This window comes from Ranitomeya imitator, chromosome 2 (genome assembly GCF_032444005.1).
Source record: "Ranitomeya imitator isolate aRanImi1 chromosome 2, aRanImi1.pri, whole genome shotgun sequence".
Classification (NCBI taxonomy): domain Eukaryota; kingdom Metazoa; phylum Chordata; class Amphibia; order Anura; family Dendrobatidae; genus Ranitomeya; species Ranitomeya imitator.
Genome location: NC_091283.1, coordinates 374002308 through 374027399, shown reverse-complemented (window position 1 = coordinate 374027399; position 25092 = coordinate 374002308). Strand labels below are relative to the sequence as shown.

At 43.5% G+C, this 25092-nt stretch overlaps 1 protein-coding gene across 1 annotated transcript in view; it reads left to right on the top strand.

The window, feature by feature from the left end:
- The window catches only part of LOC138663999 (zinc finger protein 501-like), a 35991-nt gene extending 11388 nt beyond the window's left edge, over nucleotides 1-24603 (top strand). Inside the window, exon 5 of the mRNA XM_069750396.1 lies at nucleotides 23526-24603. Coding sequence (XP_069606497.1) covers nucleotides 23526-24442 — 917 coding nt within the window. The 3' untranslated portion in view covers nucleotides 24443-24603. The remainder of the gene's footprint in view (nucleotides 1-23525) is intronic.
- The last annotated feature ends 489 nt before the right edge of the window (nucleotides 24604-25092 follow it).

Below are 25092 nucleotides of genomic sequence, written 5' to 3'. Positions count from 1 at the left end.
GAATCAGCTGACACCTGGTGGCGATCACACGCGCACAGTTTGTGTGTGTGTGCAAAATCGCTGGGATGTATATCCCAGGTCAATAAGAAACATGTCAAATGGATGTATGGATACATATCAGGTGGGAAAGTAGTTAAGAAGGATGGAGGCAAAACTGAATCAAGACTGTGTGACGATGCGTCAGCCTTCACACTCTTAAACCCTGGCCTGAAAGTGATAGAGAACTTGAATCTACAGGGTGGGCCATTTACATGGATATACGGTAGTTCCTGTAAATAAAATGGGAATGGTTGGTGATATCAACTTCCTGTTTGTGGCACATTAGTATATGGGGAAAACTTTTCAAGATGGGTGATGACCATTGCGGCCATTTTGAAGTCGGCCATTTTGGATCCAACTTTATTTTTTCCAATGGGAAGAGGGTCATGTGACACATCAAACGTATTGAGAATTTCACAAGAAAAACAATGGGGTGCTTGGTTTTAGCATAACTTTATTCTTTCATGAGTTATTTACAAGTTTATGACCACTTATAAAATGTGTTCAAAGTGCTGCCCATTGTGTTGGATTGTCAATGCAACCCTCTTCTCCATCTCTTGACACACTGATAGCAATACCGCAGAAAAAATGCTAGCACAGGCTTCCAGTATCCGTTGTTTCAGATGCTGCACATCTCCTATCTTCACAGCATAGACAATTGCCTTACGATACGAGATGTACAACATCTGAAATAACAGCTGTAATGTGATGCTAAGTCACCACTCACAGACAAGACATGAAACATGGTAGTCAGGAGGTCCGAGGTCAGATACCAGGAGGGCGCGTAGTACAGAAGAGCAAGACAAAAGTGTGGTCAGGTAAAAGCGTGGGGTCAAATGCCAGGAAAGGACATCAAGACAAGGGAGTAAAACAAATGGATCATTGCAAGCCAAGTCTGGATCAAGTACCTAAAGTTAGAGAGTGTCAAGGGCAGAAGGGATAATCCACACAAACAGTCACTGCAAATTCAAGGCCAGGCAACAAGATCAGAGGTACATACAATGCTAAGAAAACACACTAAACCAAGCAAAATTAAAGCTGATACTGACTGCTCACAGCTAACCAGCCCAAAAGTTAGCAAATAATTAAGGACGGGAGGCACCTGGGGTAATGCTCACAGTCTAGACAAGATTAAGCACCAGGCTTGTCAAATATAATGCTGACAGCCCAGTATGCCTCAGGATCAGATTGGATGACTGGACTGGATCATTTTATCTTCAACTTGCTTATCTATTCACAATAACAGTAATTCTTTTTTTTTTTTTAAACAATAAATTTTTATTGAAAGTTTTCGGTTTACATTTACGCGATAATCAAGATAATCAAAAAAAAAATCAGGATAAGTCTTTACATACAATCTGAACAATAGTGCATGTGGTTAACTGACATGCAATCATACAACCTAACCAAAGTAAGGGAAAGGGGGAGTGGGGGAGGGGAGCCCGAGTAAAGAGGTGTATAACGTCTAAAGGGTTTGGTAGGTTATTCTGAATCCGACTGAATGTAGTTAGTTGGATATAGTACTGGTGTGGCAAAAGGGGTATGGTTGGTGTATTCCGCCCAGGGGAGCCATATTTTCTCGAATTTTCCAACTTTGTCCATTAGTATAGCCGACAATTTCTCGTTGATCATGTACCAGGTGAGGCGTGTTTTGACCGCGGAAAAGTCTAAGTTTGGTTTTTTCCATGCCAAAGCAATGATTTGTTTCGCTGCTAAAAATATAAATGAGATAAGGGATCGGGTATGATTAGGGATGTTGGGGATGCGCTTGTTAAGTAGTGCCTCCCATGGGTTTTTTTTAAGGTTAATGTTCGCTATGGAAAAAACCAAATGGTATATCCTAATCCAGAACCTTCTGACAATCGGGCAAAGCCACCATATATGGAACATGTCTCCTGTTGAATTGCAACCTCTGAAGCAATTTGGGGAGTGGTTAGCCACAGCTTTAGCTACTCTAGCGGGGGTCAGATACCATCGGGTTAACACTTTGTAGTTGGTTTCTAACATGAGTGTGTTTAACATTCCTCCAGTAGATGAGGACCAAATTTGGGACCATTCCGAGTCTGTCAGGGTAGATCCGATGTCCGACTCCCAACGAACGGTATATTTCAAACAATGCCTATGGGAAGGGGCATTAATGTATGAGTAGAGGAGAGAAATAATCCCCGAGGCATGTGGGTTTTGACGACACTTTTGTTCAAAAGGGGTCATGGAGTAAGGAGGGGTAGAATTTTTTAATAAGGAGTTGGCAAACTTTTTTAATTGTAAGTATCGAAAGATTTCTCCGGAGGGGAAGTGGTACTTTTCCTGTAGAGCCGCGAATGGGATTATCCCATCAATATTGAACAGCTGGTGAACCCTGGTTATGCCGGCTTCGACCCATCTATAAAAACTTTTGATAGATCCCACGCCTGGGAGGAATAGGGTATTACCCCAAATGGGAGCGAGGGGTAAAAAGGGTGAGATCAGTTGTGAGGAATATTTTAAAGTGTCCCAGATTGTAAGAGAATGCTTTATAATGGGGTTCGAGATATGTTTGCGTTGAGTTGGGAGGATCCATAGTACTGTGTCTAGAGTACTGGGTTGCATTTCGAATGCTTCCAGGGATAGCCATAATGGGGGTTCGTTATAAGCATGGTATAAAGTCAGTTGGCCTAATTGAGCTGCGCGGTAATATTTCAAGAGGTTGGGGACTCCCAAACCCCCCTTTAGGCGATGGTGGTATAAAGTAGCCTTGTTAACTCTCGGGATGCCTCCTCTCCATACGAAGGTGTCTATAGATCTTTGGGCCGTTTTAAGGAAGTGTGAGGGGATAGGTATAGGCAGAACGCGAAATAGATAGAGCAATTTAGGGAGGATTGTCATTTTTAGCGCACGTACTCGGCCCAACCAAGAGAGATGTAGTTTCTCCCATGATTGGAGCAGAAGGCGAAGTTTCCGGAGCATAGGAGGATAATTAGCCGCATAAAGGGAGTCTAGGTTAGCTGTTAGTTTAATCCCCAAATAGTCCAAATGGTCAGTGGCCCATTGGAACGGAAAGTTGTGCTGAAGTAGTGATACAGTAGGTCGCGAAAGGGATATGTTCATAGCGTAGGATTTGCTGGTGTTTAAGTGGAGGCCGGATATAGTTTCGAAGCTTTCTAGGGTATGTAAGAGGGCCGGCAAGGATGTCTTAGGGGACGACAAAAGCAAAAGCATGTCATCAGCAAATAAAAGAAGTTTATGAGAAACTGACGCCACTTCCACTCCCTGAACTTCAGAATTAAGGCGCATATGAATAGCTAAAGGTTCAAGCGCCAAAAGAAACAACAGGGGTGAAAGGGGACATCCCTGCCTGGTTCCCCTACTAATGGGGAAATACGTGGAGGAAAAGCCATTATAACGTACGTAGGCCGAAGGGGAGCTATAGAGAGCGTAAATCCAAGAGAGAAAGTGGTCGGGAAACTTCCATCTCCGCAGCACCGCAAACAAATATGGCCATGAGATAGAGTCAAAGGCTTTCTTGAAGTCTAATGACAGTAGCATACTTGGTATGTCACGGTGTTTGCAGAGGTGCAACAGATGGGAGACCCTCCGTATATTGTCTGAAGCTTGTCTCCGAGGGACAAAACCCACTTGATCTTTGTGGATTAGGGTACCCAGGCCAGAGTTCAGTCTTTGGGATAATATTTTGGCTAAAATTTTGAGATCTATGTTGATAAGGGATATTGGTCTATAATTAGACCAGAGTAGGTGGTCTGTGTTGGGTTTAGGTATCATAGATATTGCAGCAATTAGAGAGGCTGCACCTGGCTTATTGCCTTCTCTCAAAGAGTTAAAGTAATTAGTGAGGTGGGGGATCAGAATTGGAGCATATTTCTTGTAGTAGAGGGCCGTAAAACCATCGGGGCCTGGTTTTTTTATTGGTTTTCAAGTGTTGAATGGCTAGTTCGATTTCACTTGGCGTTACGGCTTGGTTGAGGAGTTCAATCAAATCGGAGCTAAGAGCTGGAAGGGGAATAGAGTCTAAAAATGTCTCTATCGTTTCTGAATTCGAGGTAATTGGGGCCTTGTACAGCTGCCTAAGTTTTTGTTGGAAAAAGTGGGAAATTTGTTGTGGATTAGATGTGATACCAGCAGGTGTGCGTATTCGAATAGGGGGCCTGGGTAAGGGTAGGCATTTTAAGCGTCGAGCTAAATTAGAGTTATTTTTATTATTGAGAGCGTAGAAGCGTTGCTGTGACCATCGTATGGCCCGGTCTGCGATCTCAGTGAGACTAAGATCTAATTTAGTGCGAGCATGGAGAAGGTCGCGATACGTAGTTGGTGAAGGAGTGCTTTTCATCTGAGACTCTAAGGCTGACACCCTGCCCTCCAGTTCAGCTATCCTCGCGTTCCTGTCTTTTTTCTTGCGGGAGGCCTCTTGAATGCAGAGACCTCTAAGCACTGCTTTATGTGCTTCCCAAAGGGAGATTGGCGATGTAGCTGAATGTTGATTCAAGGAGAAATAATCATCAATGTGATTTTTCAGCCTTTGAGAAATATCGGGATAAGAGAGCAGTGAGTCATTCAGAGTCCAGTTGAATGAACGGGGCCGTGGGTGGAACAATAACAGTAATTTTGACCAGGGGTGCCCAAACCTCCACATGTTTCTGGATATATCACTTTTTTTCAATGAAAAAATAAACAACATTTTAAAAATGTATTTCATATATCCGTGTTCTCTGTCTCAGACGAATACATGTCTATCTGAACCACCTCTTATACCGACAAGGGGCCTAGTGTTATGATAAGATAATTCAGTACCACAATGGACATAGAGGTCAGAGCACATACAGTGACCTGACAATAACCCAAAAACATAGAACGAGCTCTGAGACGTGGGAACTCTGCTGACCGCAATCCCTAATCCTCTCCAACAACACTAGAGGCAGCCGTGGATTGCGCCTAACGCTCCCTATGCAACTCGGCACAGCCTGAGAAACTAGCTAGCCTGAAGATGGAAAATAAGCCTACCTTGCCTCAGAGAAATACCCCAAAGGAAAAGGCAGCCCCCACATATAATGACTGTGAGTTAAGATGAAAAGACAAACGTAGAGATGAAATAGATTTAGCAAAGTGAGGCCCGACTTTCTGAACAGAGCGAGGATAGGAAAGGTAACTTTGCGGTCAACACAAAACCCTACAAAAACCACGCAAAGGGGGCAAAAAGACCCTCCGTACCAAACTAACGGCACGGAGGTACACCCTCTGCGTCCCAGAGCTTCCAGCAAGCATGAAAAAACAAAAAGACAAGCTGGACAGAAAAAATAGAAAATAAAATAGCAAAGCAGAACTTAGCTATGCAGAGCAGCAGGCCACAGGAACGATCCAGGAGGAAACAGGTCCAATACTAGAACATTGACTGGAGGCCAGGATCAAAGCACTAGGTGGAGTTAAATAGAGCAGCACCTAACGACTTCACCACATCACCTGAGGAAGGAAACTCAGAAGCCGCAGTACCACTTTCCTCCACCAACGGAAGCTCACAGAGAGAATCAGCTGAAGTACCACTTGTGACCACAGGAGGGAGCTCTGCCACAGAATTCACAATAGCCTAGTAAATCTTTTGTTTGGCACAATCTATTATCCTTTGATTTATGGCAGACCTGGAGTACATTTTTTGGCCTTTGGTTGGCATAGCAACCCATAAACTTCCCCGATTCTGTGGCAATGAGTAGGAGTGACAAACTCCTTACATTCTGCAGTTGCTATTGGCAGTGGCATTTATGCAATTAATCAAAAGATATTTTGCACATTTAGATTCTAATTTATCGTCATTATGTTTATCAATCCTGTGCTTTTCACAATTCCACTATTTACCCTTCACCACAACAGCACCCACTGGAGAGAAAGGGATCTGCCCCAAGGAACAGGAACACCGACCATCTGCTTCCGGTAACCATCACTGAGTTTCTTACAATGCTCTGCTGGAATTTTAGACCATTCTTCTTTGGCAAACTGCTCCAGGTCCCTGATATTTGAAGGGTGCCTTCTCCAAACTGCCATTTTTAGATCTCTCCACAGGTGTTCTATGGGATTCAGTTCTGGACTCATTGCTGGCCACCTTAGAAGTCTCCAGTGCTTTCTCTCAACCCATTTTCTAGTGCTTTTTGAAGTGTGTTTTGGGTCATTGTCCTGCTGGAAGACCCATGACCTCTGAGGGAGACCCAGCTTTCTCACACTGGGCCCTAGATTATGCTGCAAAATTTATTGGTAGTCTTCAGACTTCATAATGCCATGCACACGGTCAAGCAGTCCAGTGTCAGAGGCAGCAAAGCAACCCCAAAACATCAGGGAACCTCCGCCATGTTTGACTGTAGGGACCGTGTTCTTTTCTTTGAATGCCTCTTTTTTTCTCTTGTAAACTCTATGTTGATGCCTTTGCCCAAAAAGCTCTACTTTTTGTCTCATCTGACCAGAGAACATTCTTCCAAAACGTTTTAGGCTTTTTCAGGTAAGTTTTGGCAATCTCCAGCCTGGCTTTTTATGTCTCGGGGTAAGAAGTGGCGATTTCCTGGGTCTCCTACCATACAGTCCTTTTCATTCAGACGCCAACGGATAGTACGGGTTGACACTGTTGTACCCTCGGACTGCAGGGCAGCTCGAACTTGTTTGGATGTTAGTCGAGGTTCATTATCCAACATCCGCACAATCTTGCGTTGAAATCTCTTGTCAATTTTTCTTTTCCGTCCACATCTAGGGAGGTTAGCCACAGTGCCATGGGCTTTAAACTTCTTGATGACACTGCGCACGGTAGACACAGGAACATTCAGGTCTTTGGAGATAGACTTGTAGCCTTGAGATTGCTCATGCTTCCTCACAATTTGGTTTCTCAAGTCCTCAGACAGTTCTTTGGTCTTCTTTCTTTTCTCCATGCTCAATGTAGTACACACAAGGACACAGGACAGAGGTTGAGTCAACTTTAATCCATGTCAACTGGCTGCAAGTGTGATTTAGTTATTGCCAACACCTGTTAGGTGCCACAGGTAAGTTACAGGTGCTGTTAATAACACAAATTAGAGAAGCATCACATGATTTTTTGAACAGTGCCAATACTTTTGTCCACCCCCTTTTTTATGTTTGGTGTGGAATTATATCCAATTTGGCTTTAGGACAATTATTTTTGTGTTTTTTCATTTAAGACAAATTAAATGAAGATAATAATAACAAAGAATTTGTGTTTGAAATAATTTTCAGGCAGAAACTGAGTATTATCTGACAGAATTGCAGGGGTGTCAATACTTTTGGCCACAACTGTATAAAAAATTATAAATTCAAAATGGAATTCATTAGATCCACCATTAAGCATTGATTTAAAAGATGCTTATTACCATCTCCCTATCCGTAACAGATATCAAAGATACTTCAGAGTCGCAGTAATACTCGAAGGGGGGGGTTCATCATTACCAGTACACGGCCATGCCCTTTGGTCTCTCCACGGCACCAAGAATTTTCACCAAGGTGATGTTAGAGGTGATGGCCTACCTTTGTCAAAAGGACACTTTAATCATCCCCTATTTGGATGACTTTTTAGTTGTCAGAAATTCATCTCTTCAGTGTGCTAAACGCTTAGCTTACACTGTCTCATCTTTACAGGACCTGGGCTGGATCATCAGCTCAGAAAAATCCAGACTTATTCTACTCTCCCTCCAGACATTTTTAGGGTTTCATCTAGATTCTACAAAACAAAGATCTATACTCCCTCAGGTAAAGATATCTCTAATAGAGAAAAAAGTAACTGCTGCAATTCATAAACCCCGAATGTCACTGAGGGAAGGAATGTCCTTATTGGGATCCCTTTCTTCCTGTACTCCAGCTGTCCAGTGGGCACAATTCCATACCCAAACATTGCAACACCAAATTCTGCTGGAACAGAAAAAACTACTTGGCCACCTTGAATCTAAGATAACCTTATCACAAGATTTTCTAGCCTCCCTGATGTGGTGTGTTGTGAATTCCGCTCTTGGGCTCCCTCCGGTGGTTTTGAGTGGTGTGGCTGCTTCTTGGATTTAGCTTCAGCAGCTGTTTTCACTGATCGTCTTTCTGGCTCGGCTATATTAGTCTGGCCTTATCCCTCATTCAATGCCAGTTGTCAATTGTTCCTGCCTGGAGTCATTGCTCTTAGCTTTTGCTGAACTGGTCAGAATGTCAGGAAAATTCTAAGTCCTTGCTTGTCCTTTTGCAGTTCACTTGTTGTGGACTTTGTTGTTCAGCACTTTCTATGTTTTGTTCATTTGTCCAGCTTATCAGTATGGATCTATTCAGCTAGGCTGGAAGCTCTGGGCAGCAGAGTTTGCCCTCCACACCTTTAGTCAGGTGTGGGGATTTTTGCATTCCTCTGCGGGGGACTTTTTCTAGTTTTTATTACTGACCGCACAGCGTTCTGTCCTGTACTATTTCTATCTAGCTAGAAGTGGCCTCCTGTGCTTAATCTTGTTTCATACTACGTATGTCATTTCCTTCTCCTCTCACAGTCATTACGTGTGGGGGGCTAATCTATCCTTTGGGGATTTTCTCTGAGGCAAGATAGTTTTCCTGCTTCTATCTTTAGGGGTAGTTAGCTCTTAGGCTGTGACGAGATGCCTAGGCAGAGTTAGGAGCATTCCACGGCTACTTCTAGTGTTGTGTCGAGCTTAGGGACTGCGGTCAGTATAGTTACCATCTGCTCAGAGCTAGTCGCATGTTGCTCCTTAATCACCAGACCTTAACAGTACAACTGGCCAAAAATGAGCTGAATGCATCTCAAAAGAAGGAAAAGAAAAAGAGTTCTGAGCCATTTTTTTTTCTTGTTTTGTCTTTTTCCTTCCTCTTATCTCTGGGTGATTCAGGATTTGGATGCAGGCATGGATGTTCAGGGGTTGTTTTCTCGTGTGGATCAGCTTGCTGCAAGAGTACAGAGTATTCAAGATTATGTTGTTCAGACTCCGGCCTTAGAGCCTAGAATTCCTACTCCGGATTTGTTTTACGGGGATAGATCTAAGTTTTTGAACTTTAAAAATAACTGCAAATTGTTTTTTGCTCTGAAACCCCGTTCCTCTGGTGACCCCATTCAGCAAGTAAAGATAGTTATTTCTCTGCTGCGTGGCGACCCTCAGGACTGGGCATTCTCTCTTGAGTCAGGGGATCCGGCATTGCTCAATATAGATGCATTCTTTCAATCGCTCGGATTATTGTATGACGAACCTAACTCTGTAGATCATGCTGAGAAAACACTATTGGCTCTGTGTCAGGGTCAGGAAGCGGCAGAATTATACTGCCAGAAATTTAGAAAATGGTGTGTGCTCACTAAATGGAATGAGGACGCTCTGGCAGCAATTTTCAGAAAGGGTCTTTCTGAAGCCCTTAAAGATGTTATGGTGGGTTTTCCCACGCCTGTTGGTTTGAGCAAATCTATGTCTCTGGCCATTCAGATTGATCGGCGCCTGCGCGAACGCAAAGTGGTGCACCATATGGCAGTGTCCTCTGAGCAGAGTCCTGAGGCCATGCAATGTGATAGGATTTTGACTAGAGCGGAACAGAGGGGATACAGACGTCAGAATGGGCTGTGTTTTTACTGTGGTGATTCTGCTCATGCTATTTCTGATTGCCCTAAGCGTATTAAGAGGGTCGCTAGATCTGTTACCATTAGTACTGTGCAGCCTAAGTTTCTCCTGTCTGTGACCCTGATTTGCTCATTGTCATCTTTTTCTGTCATGGCATTTGTGGATTCGGGCGCTGCTCTGAACTTAATGGACTTAGAATTCGATAGGCGCTGAGGTTTTTCTTTGCAGCCTTTGCAGAGTCCCATACCCTTGAGGGGTATTGATGCTACACCATTGGCCAAGAATAAACCTCAGTATTGGACTCAGCTGACTATGTGCATGGCTCCTGCACATCAGGAAGATTGCCGTTTTCTGGTTTTGCATAATTTACATGATATTATTGTACTGGGTTTTCCATGGTTACAAGTACACAATCCAGTGCTGGATTGGAAATCAATGTCTGTGACTAGTTGGGGTTGTCAAGGGGTACATAGTGACGTTCCTTTAATGTCAATTTCCTCTTCCCCCTCTTCTGATGTTCCTGAATTTTTGTCAGATTTCCAGGATGTATTCGATGAGCCCAAGTCCAGTTCCCTTCCTCCACATAGGGACTGTGATTGTGCTATTGACTTGATTCCTGGCTGTAAGTTCCCTAAGGGCCGACTTTTCAATCTGTCTGTGCCAGAGCATGCCGCCATGCGGAGCTATGTTAAGGAGTCTTTAGAGAAGGGGCATATTCGGCCATCTTCGTCACCATTGGGAGCGGGATTCTTTTTTGTTGCCAAGAAGGATGGCTCCTTAAGACCCTGTATTGATTATCGCCTTCTTAATAAGATCACGGTCAAATTCCAATACCCTTTACCTTTGCTCTCTGATTTGTTTGCTAGGATTAAGGGGGCTAGTTGGTTTACCAAGATTGACCTTCGAGGGGCATATAATCTTGTTTGTATTAAACAGGGTGACGAATGGAAACTGCATTTAATACGCCCGAAGGCCATTTTGAATACATGGTGATGCCTTTCGGGCTTTCTAATGCTCCTTCTGTATTTCAGTCCTTTATGCATGATATTTTCCGCAATTATCTTGACAAATTCTTGATTGTGTATTTGGATGATATTTTGATTTTTTCCAATGATTGGGAGTCTCATGTGAAGCAGGTCAGGATGGTATTCCAGATCCTTCGTGATAATGCTCTATTTGTGAAGATGTCTAAGTGCCTATTTGGAGTTCAGAAGGTCTCTTTTTTGGGGTTTATTTTTTCCCCTTCGTCTATAGAAATGGATACTGTTAAGGTCCAAGCCATTTATGACTGGATTCAACCCACATCTGTGAAGAGCCTTCAGAAATTTTTGGGCTTTGCTAATTTTTATCGTCGTTTCATTGCCAACTTCTCTAGTGTGGTTAAACCCCTGACCGATTTGACGAAGAAAGGCGCTGATGTGACTAATTGGTCCTCTGAGGCTGTTGAGGCCTTTCAGGAGCTTAAACGCCGATTTACTTCTGCCCCTGTCTTGCGTCAGCCGGATGTTTCTCTTCCCTTTCAGGTTGAGGTTGACGCTTCTGAGATTGGGGCAGGGGCCGTTTTGTCACAGAAGAATTCTGATGGTTCCGTGATGAAGCCATGTGCTTTCTTTTCCCGAAAGTTTTCGCCTGCGGAACGCAATTATGATGTTGGCAATCGGGAGTTGTTGGCTATGAAGTGGGCATTTGAGGAGTGGCGACATTGGCTTGAGGGAGCCAAGCATCGCATTGTGGTCTTGACAGATCATAAGAATCTGATATACCTTGAGTCGGCCAAGCGGCTGAACCCTAGACAGGCTCGGTGGTCCCTGTTTTTCTCCCGTTTTGATTTTGTGGTCTCGTATCTTCCGGGATCTAAGAATGTTAAAGCAGTTGCCCTCTCTAGGATTTTTTTGCTGGATTCTCCTGGAGTTCTTGAGCCAGTTGGTATTCTTAGGGAAGGGGTGATTCTGTCTGCCATCTCCCCTGACTTGCGGCGGGCGCTTCGGGAGTTTCAGGCTGATAAACCTGACCGCTGTCCTGTGGGGAAGCTGTTTGTTCCTGATAGATGGACAAGTAAGGTAATTTCTGAGGTCCATTGTTCTGTGTTGGCCGGTCATCCTGGGATTTTTGGTACCAGAGATTTGGTTGCTAGGTCCTTTTGGTGGCCTTCCTTGTCGCGGGATGTGCATTCTTTTGTGCAGTCCTGTGGGACTTGTGCCCGGGCTAAGCCTTGCTGTTCCCGCGCTAGTGGGTTGCTTTTGCCTTTGCCCGTCCCGGAAAGGCCTTGGACGCATATTTCCATGGATTTTATTTTGGATCTTCCTGTGTCCCAGAGGATGTCTGTTATCTGGGTGGTTTGTGACCAGTTCTCTAAAATGGTCCATTTGGTACTTTTGCCTAAATTGCCTTCCTCCTCTGATTTGGTTCCATTGTTTTTTCAACATGTGGTTCGTTTGCATGGCATTCCGGAGAATATTGTGTCTGACAGAGGTTCCCAGTTTGTTTCCAGGTTTTGGCGGGCCTTTTGTGCTAGGATGGGTATTGATTTGTCTTTTTCTTCGGCGTTCCATCCTCAGACAAATGGTCAAACTGAGCGAACTAATCAAACCTTGGAGACCTATTTGAGATGCTTTGTGTCTGCTGATCAGGATGATTGGGTGACTTACTTGCCGTTGGCCGAGTTTGCCCTTAATAATCGGGCCAGTTCGGCTACTTTGGTTTCGCCTTTCTTTTGTAATTTTGGTTTCCATCCTCGTTTTTCTTCAGGGCAGGTTGAGCCTTCTGATTGTCCTGGTGTAGATTCTGTGATGGACAGGTTGCAGCAGATTTGGACTCATGTGATGGACAATTTGACGTTGTCCCAGGAAAAGGCTCAGCGTTTTGCTAACCGCCGTCGGTGTGTTGGTCCTCGGCTTCGTGTGGGGGATTTGGTCTGGTTGTCCTCTCGTCATGTTCCTATGAAGGTTTCTTCCCCTAAGTTCAAGCCTCGGTTTATTGGTCCTTATAAGATTTTTGAGATTATCAATCCTGTGTCTTTTCGTTTGGCCCTTCCAGCCTCTTTTGCCATCCACAGTGTTTTCCATAGATCTTTGTTGCGGAGATATGTGGTGCTCGTTGTTCCATCGGTTGATCCTCCTGCCCCGGTGTTGGTTGAGGGGGAGTTGGAATATGTGGTTGAGAAAATTTTGGATTCTCGTTTTTCGAGGCGGAAGCTTCAGTATCTTGTCAAGTGGAAGGGTTATGGCCAGGAGGATAATTCTTGGGTTGTTGTCTCCGATGTTCATGCTGCCGATTTGGTTCATGCTTTTCATTTGGCTCGTCCTTATCGGCCTGGGGGCTCTGGTGAGGGTTCGGTGACCCCTCCTCAAGGGGGGGGTACTGTTGTGAATTCCGCTCTTGGGCTCCCTCCGGTGGTTGTAAGTAGCATTTTTGTGAGTTCTGCTCTTGGGCTCCCTCCTGTGGTTTTGAGTGGTATGGCTGCTTCTTGGATTTAGCTTCAGCAGCTGTTTTCACTGATCGTCTTTCTGGCTCGGCTATATTAGTCTGGCCTTATCCCTCATTCAATGCCAGTTGTCAATTGTTCCTGCCTGGAGTCATTGCTCTTATGATTTTCCTGACACTCTGACCAGTTCAGCAAAAGCTAAGTCCTTGCTTGTCCTTTTGCAGTTCACTTGTTGTGGACTTTGTTGTTCAGCACTTTCTATGTTTTGTTCATTTGTCCAGCTTATCAGTATGGATCTATTCAGCTAGGCTGGAAGCTCTGGGCAGCAGAGTTTGCCCTCCACACCTTTAGTCAGGTGTGGAGATTTTTGCATTCCTCTGCGGGGGACTTTTTCTAGTTTTTATTACTGACCGCACAGCGTTCTGTCCTGTACTATTTCTATCTAGCTAGAAGTGGCCTCCTGTGCTTAATCTTGTTTCATACTACGTATGTAATTTCCTTCTCCTCTCACAGTCATTACGTGTGGGGGGCTAATCTATCCTTTGGGGATTTTCTCTGAGGCAAGATAGTTTTCCTGCTTCTATCTTTAGGGGTAGTTAGCTCTTAGGCTGTGACGAGATGCCTAGGCAGAGTTAGGAGCATTCCACGGCTACTTCTAGTGTTGTGTCGAGCTTAGGGACTGCGGTCAGTATAGTTACCACCTGCTCAGAGCTAGTCGCATGTCGCTCCTTAATCACCAGACCTTAACAGTGGTGGTTAGATAGTAGACATTTAGCGGGGGTGGGAGTACCTTGGGTGATAACACCATCCCACACTGTTACTACTGATGCTAGTCCCCACGGGTGGGGCGCACATATGGGGGATAGTTTCTGCCAGGGAATATGGAATGAAGAAGAAATCCAATACTCATCTAATTTAAAAACTAAATGCAGTAAACTATGCATTACGTCAATTTTTTCCACAGCTTCAAGAAAATCACGTCAGAGTGTTCAGACAACACTACGACAGTGGCTTACTTAAACAAACAAGGGGGTACACGGTCGGACGCTCTTAAGTCTACCGCAGAAAACATCTCGAACCTGGCCGAAAAACATCTGTTGTCTCTCTCTGCCCTCCACGTCAGGGGAGAGAATAATCAACAGGCGGACTTCCTAAGTCGACACACTCTACATCAGGGAGAATGGTGCCTAAATCCTCACATTTTCTACAAGATATTGTTCTTATGGGGTTGTCCTCAGATAGACCTGTTTGCTACAAGACAAAACAGACAAGTAGAGAAATTTGCATCTCGGTCCCGTGCAGATCACCCGGGCATTCTAGATGCTCTTCAAATACCATGGCAATTCAGTCTAGCAAATGCCTTTCCTCCGATAATTCTACTTCCTCAAGCCATATGGAAAATCAGAGCAGAGCAGGCCAGGATAATATTAATAGCACCATTTTGGCCCAAGAGAACATGGTTCTCGTGCCTACAATCAATGTCGGTGACAGACCCATGGGTCCTTCCCTCAATCCCAGGCCTACTCTATCAGGGACCTTTCTTCCACCCCCAAGTGGACATCCTCCACTTAACAACCTGGAATTTGAAAGGCAAATACTAATTTCTAGAGGGTTTTCAAAAGGTCTAATTGATACACTCCTGCTTAGCAGGAAACCATCCACTACAAAAATTTATACCAAAATATGGAAAAAATTTCTTCAGTTCCATACAGGTTCCGACCCCTCAGAAATTCCAATAAGACCTATCTTAGAATTCCTACAAAAAGGGAAAGAGTTAGGTCTTTTTGTTAATACACTAAAAGTCCAAGTATCCGCTCTAGGCGCCCTCTATGGCCATAATGTTGTAGGGAATAAATGGGTATCTCGTTTTCATCACGGCCTGTGAACGAGTTACTCCTGTCCACATCCTTAAAGTATCTCCTTGGGATTTAAACTTAGTTCTAGACTCTCTAACAGAACCTCCGTTTGATCCTATAGATACAGCGTCTCTAAAATACTTATTGTTAAAAACGGCCTTCTTAGTAGCACTAATATCGGCTAGAAGAGTTAGCAACATTCAGGCCCTATCAATAGATCCACCTTTCCTTCTAACATTTTAGGACAGGCTAATTTTAAAACCAGACCCCTTATACCTCCATAAGGTAGCGGGAAAATTTCATAGATCAAAAGAGATACATCTTCCCACTTTCTTTTAAAGACCCCTCCACTCCTGAAGAACAAAAGTTTCACACTCTAGATATCAGGAGAGTAGTTTTACAATATACTGAAAGAACTAGTAGTTGAAGGCAGTGTAGGGCTCTGTTCATATCCTTCCAGGGCAAAAAGAAGGGATATGGAGTCACAAGAGCCACAATATCCCGGTGGATTAGAGACGCTATTCGGCTGGCCTACTCCATGAAAAATAAGGAACCTCCGCATTAAAGCACATTCCACCAGAGCTATGGCATCTTCCTGGGCCGAAAGGGGAAACGTTCCAATTGAGGACATATGTAAGGCGGCAACGTGGTTGGCTCCCTCTACCTTCTATAACCACTATAGGTTAGATCTTTCAGCAACTTCTGACCTACACTTTGGCAGGACTATCCTCAGCACGGTGGTCCCCCCTAGGTGTTGGTCTCTGGAAATCTCTCCAGTGGGTGCTGTCGTGGCGAAAGGTAAATAGCCGGATTACTTACCGGTAATGCTCTTTTAATGAGTCCACGACAGCACCCAGTCACATCCCTCCCTAGATAAATAATACATTCCAAATTGAATTACTTCCTTTATAGAGTAAATAAGTTTAAAAATATATTATAAATATTTGCCTAGTACTGCCGGTCCTCCGGGTATTCTGAAAATTAAACTGAGGAGGAGAGGCGGACCGCCCCTTTTGTTCTTCTGTAGGTTTCCTGTTACTTGGGGCGGATCCCTATCTCTCCAGTGGGTGTTGTCGTGGACTCATTAAAAGAGCATTACCGGTAAGTAATCCGGCTATTTTTCCTTATTAAAGTTGCAATTACAATCTTGAGGAGTGTCTAACTATATTTATTGAAACAAAAAAGAGAAAATATAGAGCAGCACAGCCCAAGTATCCAGGGAGGACTGAGTGTGTACAGCTGATTACCCGACAGCTGGTCAGAGGTGCTCGCATGAAACTTAGAGTTGAATGGCAAACAAGTCACAGAAAAATGCGGCAGCACTCACCGATCCTGGAGTTAGGAAGTCCTTTATTCAAGCATGTGAGAAAACATCTTCACGGCTCGGGGGTGTGTGAAAGTAACAGGAGTGTGCAGGGAACGACGACGGCCGTTTCACGCGAAACGGCCGTCGTCGTTCCCTGCACACTCCTGTTACTGTCGCACACCCCTGAGCCATGAAGATGTTTTCTCACATGCTTGAATAAAGGACTTCCTAACTCCAGGATCGGTGAGTGCTGCCGCATTTTTCTGTGACTTGTTTGCCTAACTATATTTATGGCGATAGTTATGGACACAGTAATACCAGATATATTTAAAAACAACATCCTAATAAAGCAGGTTTTGATGTGAAAAATATTATTTTGGGTTTTTTATTGTCACTAATGTCCACTTGGCCTAGCCCATGAAGTCATCCTAACCAACGTGTGCTTTAACCAAATAAATGACATGATGCATCTGTATGTAAGGCTACGTTCACATTAGCGTTTTGCGTGTTTGCGTCAGGCGTCGCAGCGGCGACGCATGCGTCATGCGCCCCTATATTTAACATAGGGGACGCATGGACATGCGTTGTGCTGCATTGTGCGACGCATGCGTTTTTTTTGCCGCAAGCGTTGGGCGCAGAAAACGCAACAAGTTGCATTTTTCTTGCATCCAAATTTCGGCAAAAAAGGACGCATGCGTCGCAAAACGCAGCGTTTTTGCGTGCGTTTTGGTGCGTTTTTATTTGCGTTGTGCGTTGCGTCGCCGACGCAGCGGCGCACAACGCAAATGTGAACGTAGCCTTATGGTGCCATAAAGGGGTTAATCTGTTAAGCACTGAATTTTGCTGCATGCTTTGCAATTTGTATGTACATTTTGATTTAGACATATCATCCTACAATTAATATTATATTACAAACCCGAAAAGAGTTAAGGCAACCACACTAACATAGAAGGGGTGCCAGGATGCACATATAGGGGTTCAGTGCATATAAGTACAAATAACCAAAAAGAAAAAAAAGGGCACCAGCAGAACCAGTATAACAAATATATAATAGTTTATTAAACAAAAAAGGGGAATTAAAAACATATGTCGCAACAGGAGCGCAAGACAAACGACAGGGAACACACCACAAAGGGTGGCAACATGGTGTCCACCAGGCAAACCTTTGTACAGAGATAATAACTATAGCACACCTATACAATATATGACCCAATATAAAGCAGCAGTGCAGAGCCTATAGGGGTGCGTAGGTACGTACCAACAGCTATAAAGCACCAACAGGGAGCTATGTCCGAAAGAGGAGGACGAGCACAAATGAGCATGAAGTATGATACAAAAAGGTTTACCTGCAGAGACCACGGTGTCACCCACCCCAACGCGCGTTTCGGCTCCGTGCCTTTTTCTGGGGGTATGGCATTAAGAATAACAGGCAGGGTTTTAAAGGCTGAAACAGCCAATCCAAGTGGCCGTAACACAAATGCCCATGAATCGGCGCATGCGCTGTCGGCCGCATCCAGAAGGCAGCGCGACACCGAGGGCGTCAAGCAAGACCAAGACCCACGTCACCGGATACGCCCACGTGAGGTCACATGAGCGGAACAGATGGCGGGGATCCAGCCGAGCCGAAGGAGACGCCGTCAGCATCGCCTGGCAACGGAGCGCCGGCGCCCATGCGCACTGGGTCAGATGAGTGTATATAGGAACGGCATACAGAACAATGTCATTAACTAACAAAGCCCATTAAAATATCAAACGCAATTATTAACCATTGCGGGCAAATGAACAGAAAGGACAGATAGAAAATAACAAATATAAAATAGGGGACAATTAAAGTGCAAGGTGCAACGTGACATAAATAGTACAAATACAGCTGACAATACCAAATATACATCATGGAGGAGGCACAAATCACTGTAGCCAGTACAATATCAATGTATTCAAACAATTCGGCAATAACAATAGTCATGTGATAACAAACCGTGTCTCAAATACACAGCAATACATAATAAATATATACTGAGCATATGAAGGAAAAGTGTATAGCGTGCATTAGTCTTCATAAAAAATCGATGTCCCGTATAGTCCAAAGATAATGGTGCACAGTCAAATGCCCACGATAATGATCAATCCAAAAAGACCTAAAATCTAAAAAATAAAAAAACAAGGAAAAAGTTAATAAAAACAAATAAACAATAACAATGCCAATTAAAAAGTGTGGCCATGATGATCAAAGGAAAGAGGCAAAACTAAGTGTTTCGTTAAGGCCCAAAGGATGGAGTGTCTGAAGTCTCCATATCCATCGTGCTTCCTTCTGCGCCAAAAGGCGGCTCAAATCCCCACCTCGCAAATTAGTTATAAGATGGTCAATGCCCTTAATCCTGAAACCAGAGGGATCACAAGAATGGTGTAATTTAAAGTGTCTAGGGATGGTCTTTAAACACTCCACATTGTCCACCTTGGCAGCCGCCAAGATATCCCGGACATGCTCACGTGCCCTAATTTTGAGGGCACGTGTTGTGAGCTCCACATATATTTTATTGCAAGGGCATGTCCCATGATATACCACCATTGTGGTCAGACAATTGATGGTATGCGTAATGGTAAATTCACGACCATCTGATGCAAAAAAGTGAGTGGCAGAGTCGATTTTCGGACACGCAATACAGTTGCCGCACGGTTTGCAGCCCCATCGGGGGCGATTACACTTAGAACCACCAGAGAAAAGTGGCGGAGGGGGCACCGGTTGAAAGTAACTCCTGACAAGGTGATCACCAAGATTTTTGGATCTACGTGCCGTGACAGACGGATGGGGAGGCAGATACTGTTTAAGGACAGGGTCAGCGAGCAGGATAGGCCAATGTTTAGCCAAAATGTCCGTCATCTCCCCCCACCGAGAATGGAATTGTGTGACAAGTCTAACCACAGACTATTTTGTTTCAGGATGGATTACCGTTCTAGAGACGCAACTTGGCAATCAGCAGTTCCTCAGGTCTTCGACAGGGATCCATCTAGTGTGTCCATTGATGATCGAGGGGATATTAATAATTTACAGACTCAAATAAAAAAATTGATGTACAAACGTACAAAATTATGGTGGAATAAGGCCTTTTTAGAGAATTACCTAAGAAAGAATCTTATCCCGCGTGGTTTGCGGATACAAATCTTTCCGTCCTTTCCAATTTCTGATGAACAATTTATTACAGGATGGGAGGAGGTTTGCAGTAAAGCATCCACTCAATTTATGCAATTATTGGTAAATTTTGGGAAAAGTTCCCTTCTGACTCTTGAGACGGAAATTGATGCATTATATGCTAATTTCAAAAAGGTGGCGAGTGCCGACGTGGCACTAATGTTTAATACGGCTATGGATAAAAGTTCCATGGAATGGGAAACACAAATCAAAACTACCCATGCCAAGAAACTACTTCGTGATACGACGGACTTTCAGAACAAGACCATGTATAGATGGAGACGGAATTATCCTTTGAACAACAAACATAGGTCTCCTTCGGTGTCTTCGGCTTCGTCATCGGGGGATGTGTCTGACTCCTCCTCACACCAGATGCAAACCCGCTTTGGCAATAATGGTAGACGTAAATGGGAGAGGAAAACTTATAAGAACAAACATGGTCCATATCATCTTCCTCAAAAAAATACTTCAAAGGTAACTAATCTTCCCCAAAATAATACCCCAAAGGTAATTAATCTTTCTGAACATATTTTAAGTCCTGCTGAAACCTCTCTCCTTACTAAAGGCCTAACATTCTCGCCTAGTATGCAGTTTGATCCTTTCCTGGCTCTCAAGGATCTAAATATGTTTGCACGGTCTTTACTATTCAAGAAGTGGCATCATAACGAGGATATTCAACGCGCATTTCCATTACCTGAGGAACAGCTAGCACTACAAGATTTGGAGGATTTGGCCCGTGAACAATTGAATCCGGTGTTGGGTAAGGTACCCCCTTCACTGTTCCCTAGGTCCAGAAAATTCCCCCCTTTGGCACTGTGCCCGAATGTTGATATTTTTGTTAAGCTGGTCTCCCAAGATTTTGGTTCAATTCCGACCCATATCAGACATGGTAATTTATCCTATGGGGAGACACAGGCTCTAAAAAAGCTAAAACAACTTCGGGATGTGGTTATCAAGCCAGCTGACAAAGGGGGGAACATTGTTATCTGGCCAACCAAATTGTATTTAGCCGAGGCACAACGCCTCCTTAGGGACCCCAGTTGTTATAAAAAATTAACATTCAATCCTCTAATCTCATTTAGAGAAGAATTGGCGAAAATCCTGCAAAAAGCACTTTCTGATGATGTTATTACAACACAGGTCCGTGACATTCTGATGGGGCATGATCACTGTATACCAACACTGTATCTCCTTCCTAAGGTCCACAAGCAACTTCAGACACCTCCAGGTAGGCCCATTATCTCGGGGGTGGGTGGGCTTACGGAGAACGTTGGGAAATATATTGATTTTTTTCTAAAACCCCTGGTGGAGACTATACCTTCCTATCTTAAGGATACATCTGATTTTTTACAGAAGATAGACTCCATCCATGTTGACGAGGACATGCTTCTCGTCACATGTGATGTAGAGTCACTTTATACAAATATTCGCCACCAGGATGGTTTGAGGGCCGTTTCACACTTTCTTTCTACCACTAGCCTCTCCACCAGTGACATCGATTTTTTGTCCCTTCTTTTGAAATTCCTCCTGACACACAATTTTTTTCTTTTTAATGGATCCTTCTTCCTGCAGCTCCAGGGAACAGCGATGGGTGCAGCTTGCGCGCCTTCGTACGCCAACCTGTTCCTGGGGCTGTGGGAGAGGGATCTATTCTCGTCAGATCATTGTTCATCGATGGAGCGGGTCATATTTTGGGCCCGCTACATCGATGACATATTTTTGATCTGGCGAGGGACCCCAGTTGAGTTACAGTCTTTTGTGCAGGAGTTGAATAATAATCAGTTGAATATTCATCTTACTTACAAATATGATTTTTCCCGTATTGATTTTCTAGATGTCCTGGTGGAGAGGAGTGTGGACGGGCTCCTTTTGACCAACGTTTTCCGTAAGGATACAGCTGTTAATGCATTGTTGCATGCTTCATCTTCCCACCCACCCCATGTTATAAGAGCGGTTCCTACTGGACAATTTCTTCGTTTAAAAAGAATATGTACTACCAATGAATCTTTTGAAATTCAAGCTGAGGATTTGAAAAATCGCTTTGTGGACCGGGGTTACAGCAAAAGGAGTATCAAAAAAGCGTATAACAGGGCCAAGCATTCAGATCGACAGCGACTCCTCTTCTCGTCTAAACCAATCAAGTTTACGAATCAGGTTAGACTTGTCACACAATTCCATTCTCGGTGGGGGGAGATGACGGACATTTTGGCTAAACATTGGCCTATCCTGCTCGCTGACCCTGTCCTTAAACAGTATCTGCCTCCCCATCCGTCTGTCACGGCACGTAGATCCAAAAATCTTGGTGATCACCTTGTCAGGAGTTACTTTCAACCGGTGCCCCCTCCGCCACTTTTCTCTGGTGGTTCTAAGTGTAATCGCCCCCGATGGGGCTGCAAACCGTGCGGCAACTGTATTGCGTGTCCGAACATCGACTCTGCCACTCACTTTTTTGCATCAGATGGTCGTGAATTTACCATTACGCATACCATCAATTGTCTGACCACAATGGTGGTATATCATGGGACATGCCCTTGCAATAAAATATATGTGGGGCTCACAACACGTGCCCTCAAAATTAGGGCACGTGAGCATGTCCGGGATATCTTGGCGGCTGCCAAGGTGGACAATGTGGAGTGTTTAAAGACCATCCCTAGACACTTTAAATTACACCATTCTTGTGATCCCTCTGGTTTCAGGATTAAGGGCATTGACCATCTTATAACTAATTTGTGAGGTGGGGATTTGAGCCGCCTTTTGGCGCAGAAGGAAGCACGATGGATATGGAGACTTCAGACACTCCATCCTTTGGGCCTTAACGAAACACTTAGTTTTGCCTCTTTCCTTTGATCATCATGGCCACACTTTTTAATTGGCATTGTTATTGTTTATTTGTTTTTATTAACTTTTTCCTTGTTTTTTTATTTTTTAGATTTTAGGTCTTTTTGGATTGATCATTATCGTGGGCATTTGACTGTGCACCATTATCTTTGGACTATACGGGACATCGATTTTTTATGAAGACTAATGCACGCTATACACTTTTCCTTCATATGCTCAGTATATATTTATTATGTATTGCTGTGTATTTGAGACACGGTTTGTTATCACATGACTATTGTTATTGCCGAATTGTTTGAATACATTGATATTGTACTGGCTACAGTGATTTGTGCCTCCTCCATGATGTATATTTGGTATTGTCAGCTGTATTTGTACTATTTATGTCACGTTGCACCTTGCACTTTAATTGTCCCCTATTTTAAATTTGTTATTTTCTATCTGTCCTTTCTGTTCATTTGCCCGCAATGGTTAATAATTGCGTTTGATATTTTAATGGGCTTTGTTAGTTAATGACATTGTTCTGTATGCCGTTCCTATATACACTCATCTGACCCAGTGCGCATGGGCGCCGGCGCTCTGTTGCCAGGCGATGCTGACGGCGTCTCCTTCGGCTCGGCTGGATCCCCGCCATCTGTTCCGCTCATGTGACCTCACGTGGGCGTATCCGGTGACGTGGGTCTTGGTCTTGCTTGACGCCCTCGGTGTCGCGCTGCCTTCTGGATGCGGCCGACAGCGCATGCGCCGATTCATGGGCATTTGTGTTACGGCCACTTGGATTGGCTGTTTCAGCCTTTAAAACCCTGCCTGTTATTCTTAATGCCATACCCCCAGAAGAAGGCACGGAGCCGAAACGCGCGTTGGGGTGGGTGACACCGTGGTCTCTGCAGGTAAACCTTTTTGTATCATACTTCATGCTCATTTGTGCTCGTCCTCCTCTTTCGGACATAGCTCCCTGTTGGTGCTTTATAGCTGTTGGTACGTACCTACGCACCCCCATAGGCTCTGCACTGCTGCTTTATATTGGGTCATATATTGTATAGGTGTGCTATAGTTATTATCTCTGTACAAAGGTTTGCCTGGTGGACACCATGTTGCCACCCTTTGTGGTGTGTTCCCTGTCGTTTGTCTTGCGCTCCTGTTGCGACATATGTTTTTAATTCCCCTTTTTTGTTTAATAAACTATTATATATTTGTTATACTGGTTCTGCTGGTGCCCTTTTTTTTCTTTTTGGTTATTTTTAATTAATATTATATTAAGATTATAAAATTTATAGTTGAAAGAAAAACTTAATTTTATTTTTACCAGGCAATTGTATCAGAAGCTCATTTGGACATGTGATGTCTTCAGATTTTAAAGTTGAGAATCATGGGATCACTGAAAATACATATGAAGCACATGCTATGTCCTCATCTCTTCCTATGAAAAATCTATCATCTAATCTTTTACCACAGCTCCTTTCTTCTGATTCTTCACAGACTATTTCACGAAGAAAAAGTAATAGAAAGGATATTGAAAAGCAAAAAGCTCACAAAATGAAAAAACCATATTCATGTTCAGATTGTGGCAGATGCTACACTAGGAAATATAATCTTGTTGACCATCAAAAAACTCACAGAGGTCAGAAGCCATATCCATGTTCAGAATGTGAAAGATGTTATAATAAGAAATCAAGTCTCATTAGACATGAGAGATTTCACACAGGGAATATGCCATATTTATGTTCAGAATGTGGGAAATGTTTTACCCAGAAATCAGATCTTGATGCACATCAGAGAAGTCACACAGGGGAGAAGCCATATTCATGTTTAGAATGTGGGAAATGTTTTATCAAGAAATTTCATCTTGTTAGGCATCAGAGAAGTCACACAGGGGAGAAACCATATTCATGTTTAGAATGTGGGAAATGTTTTAATGAGAAGTTACAACTTGTTAGACATCAGAGAAAGCACATAGGTAAGAAGCCATTTTCATGTTCAAAATGTTCAAAATGTTTTAGCCAGAAATTACATCTGGATAGACATCAGGGAAATCACTCAGGCGAGAAGCCACATTCATGTTTAGAATGTGGGAAATGTTTTAAACTAAAATTTCACCTTGTTAGGCATCAGAGAAATCACACAGGGGATAAACCATATTCATGTTTAGAATGTGGGAAATGTTTTAATGAGAAGTCACATCTTGTTAGACATCAGAAAAAGCACACAGGTGAGAAGCCATTTTAATGTTTCTTTCGAGCAGGTCCCTCATTCCTCTTGGTATCTGTTTTGATCTATGTATTTATTGTTATGCTGTAATGTCTATTGTATGTACAAGTCCCCTCTAAAGTGTAAAGTGCTGCGGAATATGTTTGCGCTATAGAAATAAAATTATTATTTTTATGAAACATTTTCTGTTTTGAATGTTATTAACAAAAAACAACCTAAACACATGCAACAGTTAGTCAGTGATGATATATAGAACTCTAAATTATCATAAAAAAATGTAATTGCCAATTTATTTCTGTGTTCTGTGAGGCTGTGGCCTCTGATACAGCTAGGGGGCGCTGTTGTTCTCCCCAGAATGTGCATGCAGACGGATGAAGTCCATAGGTGTGCATGAGAGTCACGGATCTCCGGTCCAGGTTTTCCAGGTGGCTGAAGGCTACAGGTGTGCGTGTTTAACCTTCGTCTGGCTGAGTAGGTACAATTGTAACTATTCCGTTTTAAAATTGCAATAACTTTTTTTTTCGAAATGCCGTAGAGGGCTGAAATTTCGTGACATCTCTGCAGTTTTGGTCCAGAATATATTGGGCAAATTTCAATAAAATATATATGAAGGTACAATTGTACGTCTGCAGCCTGTTAACGTTGTAAAATTTTGCAGCCTGACGAAT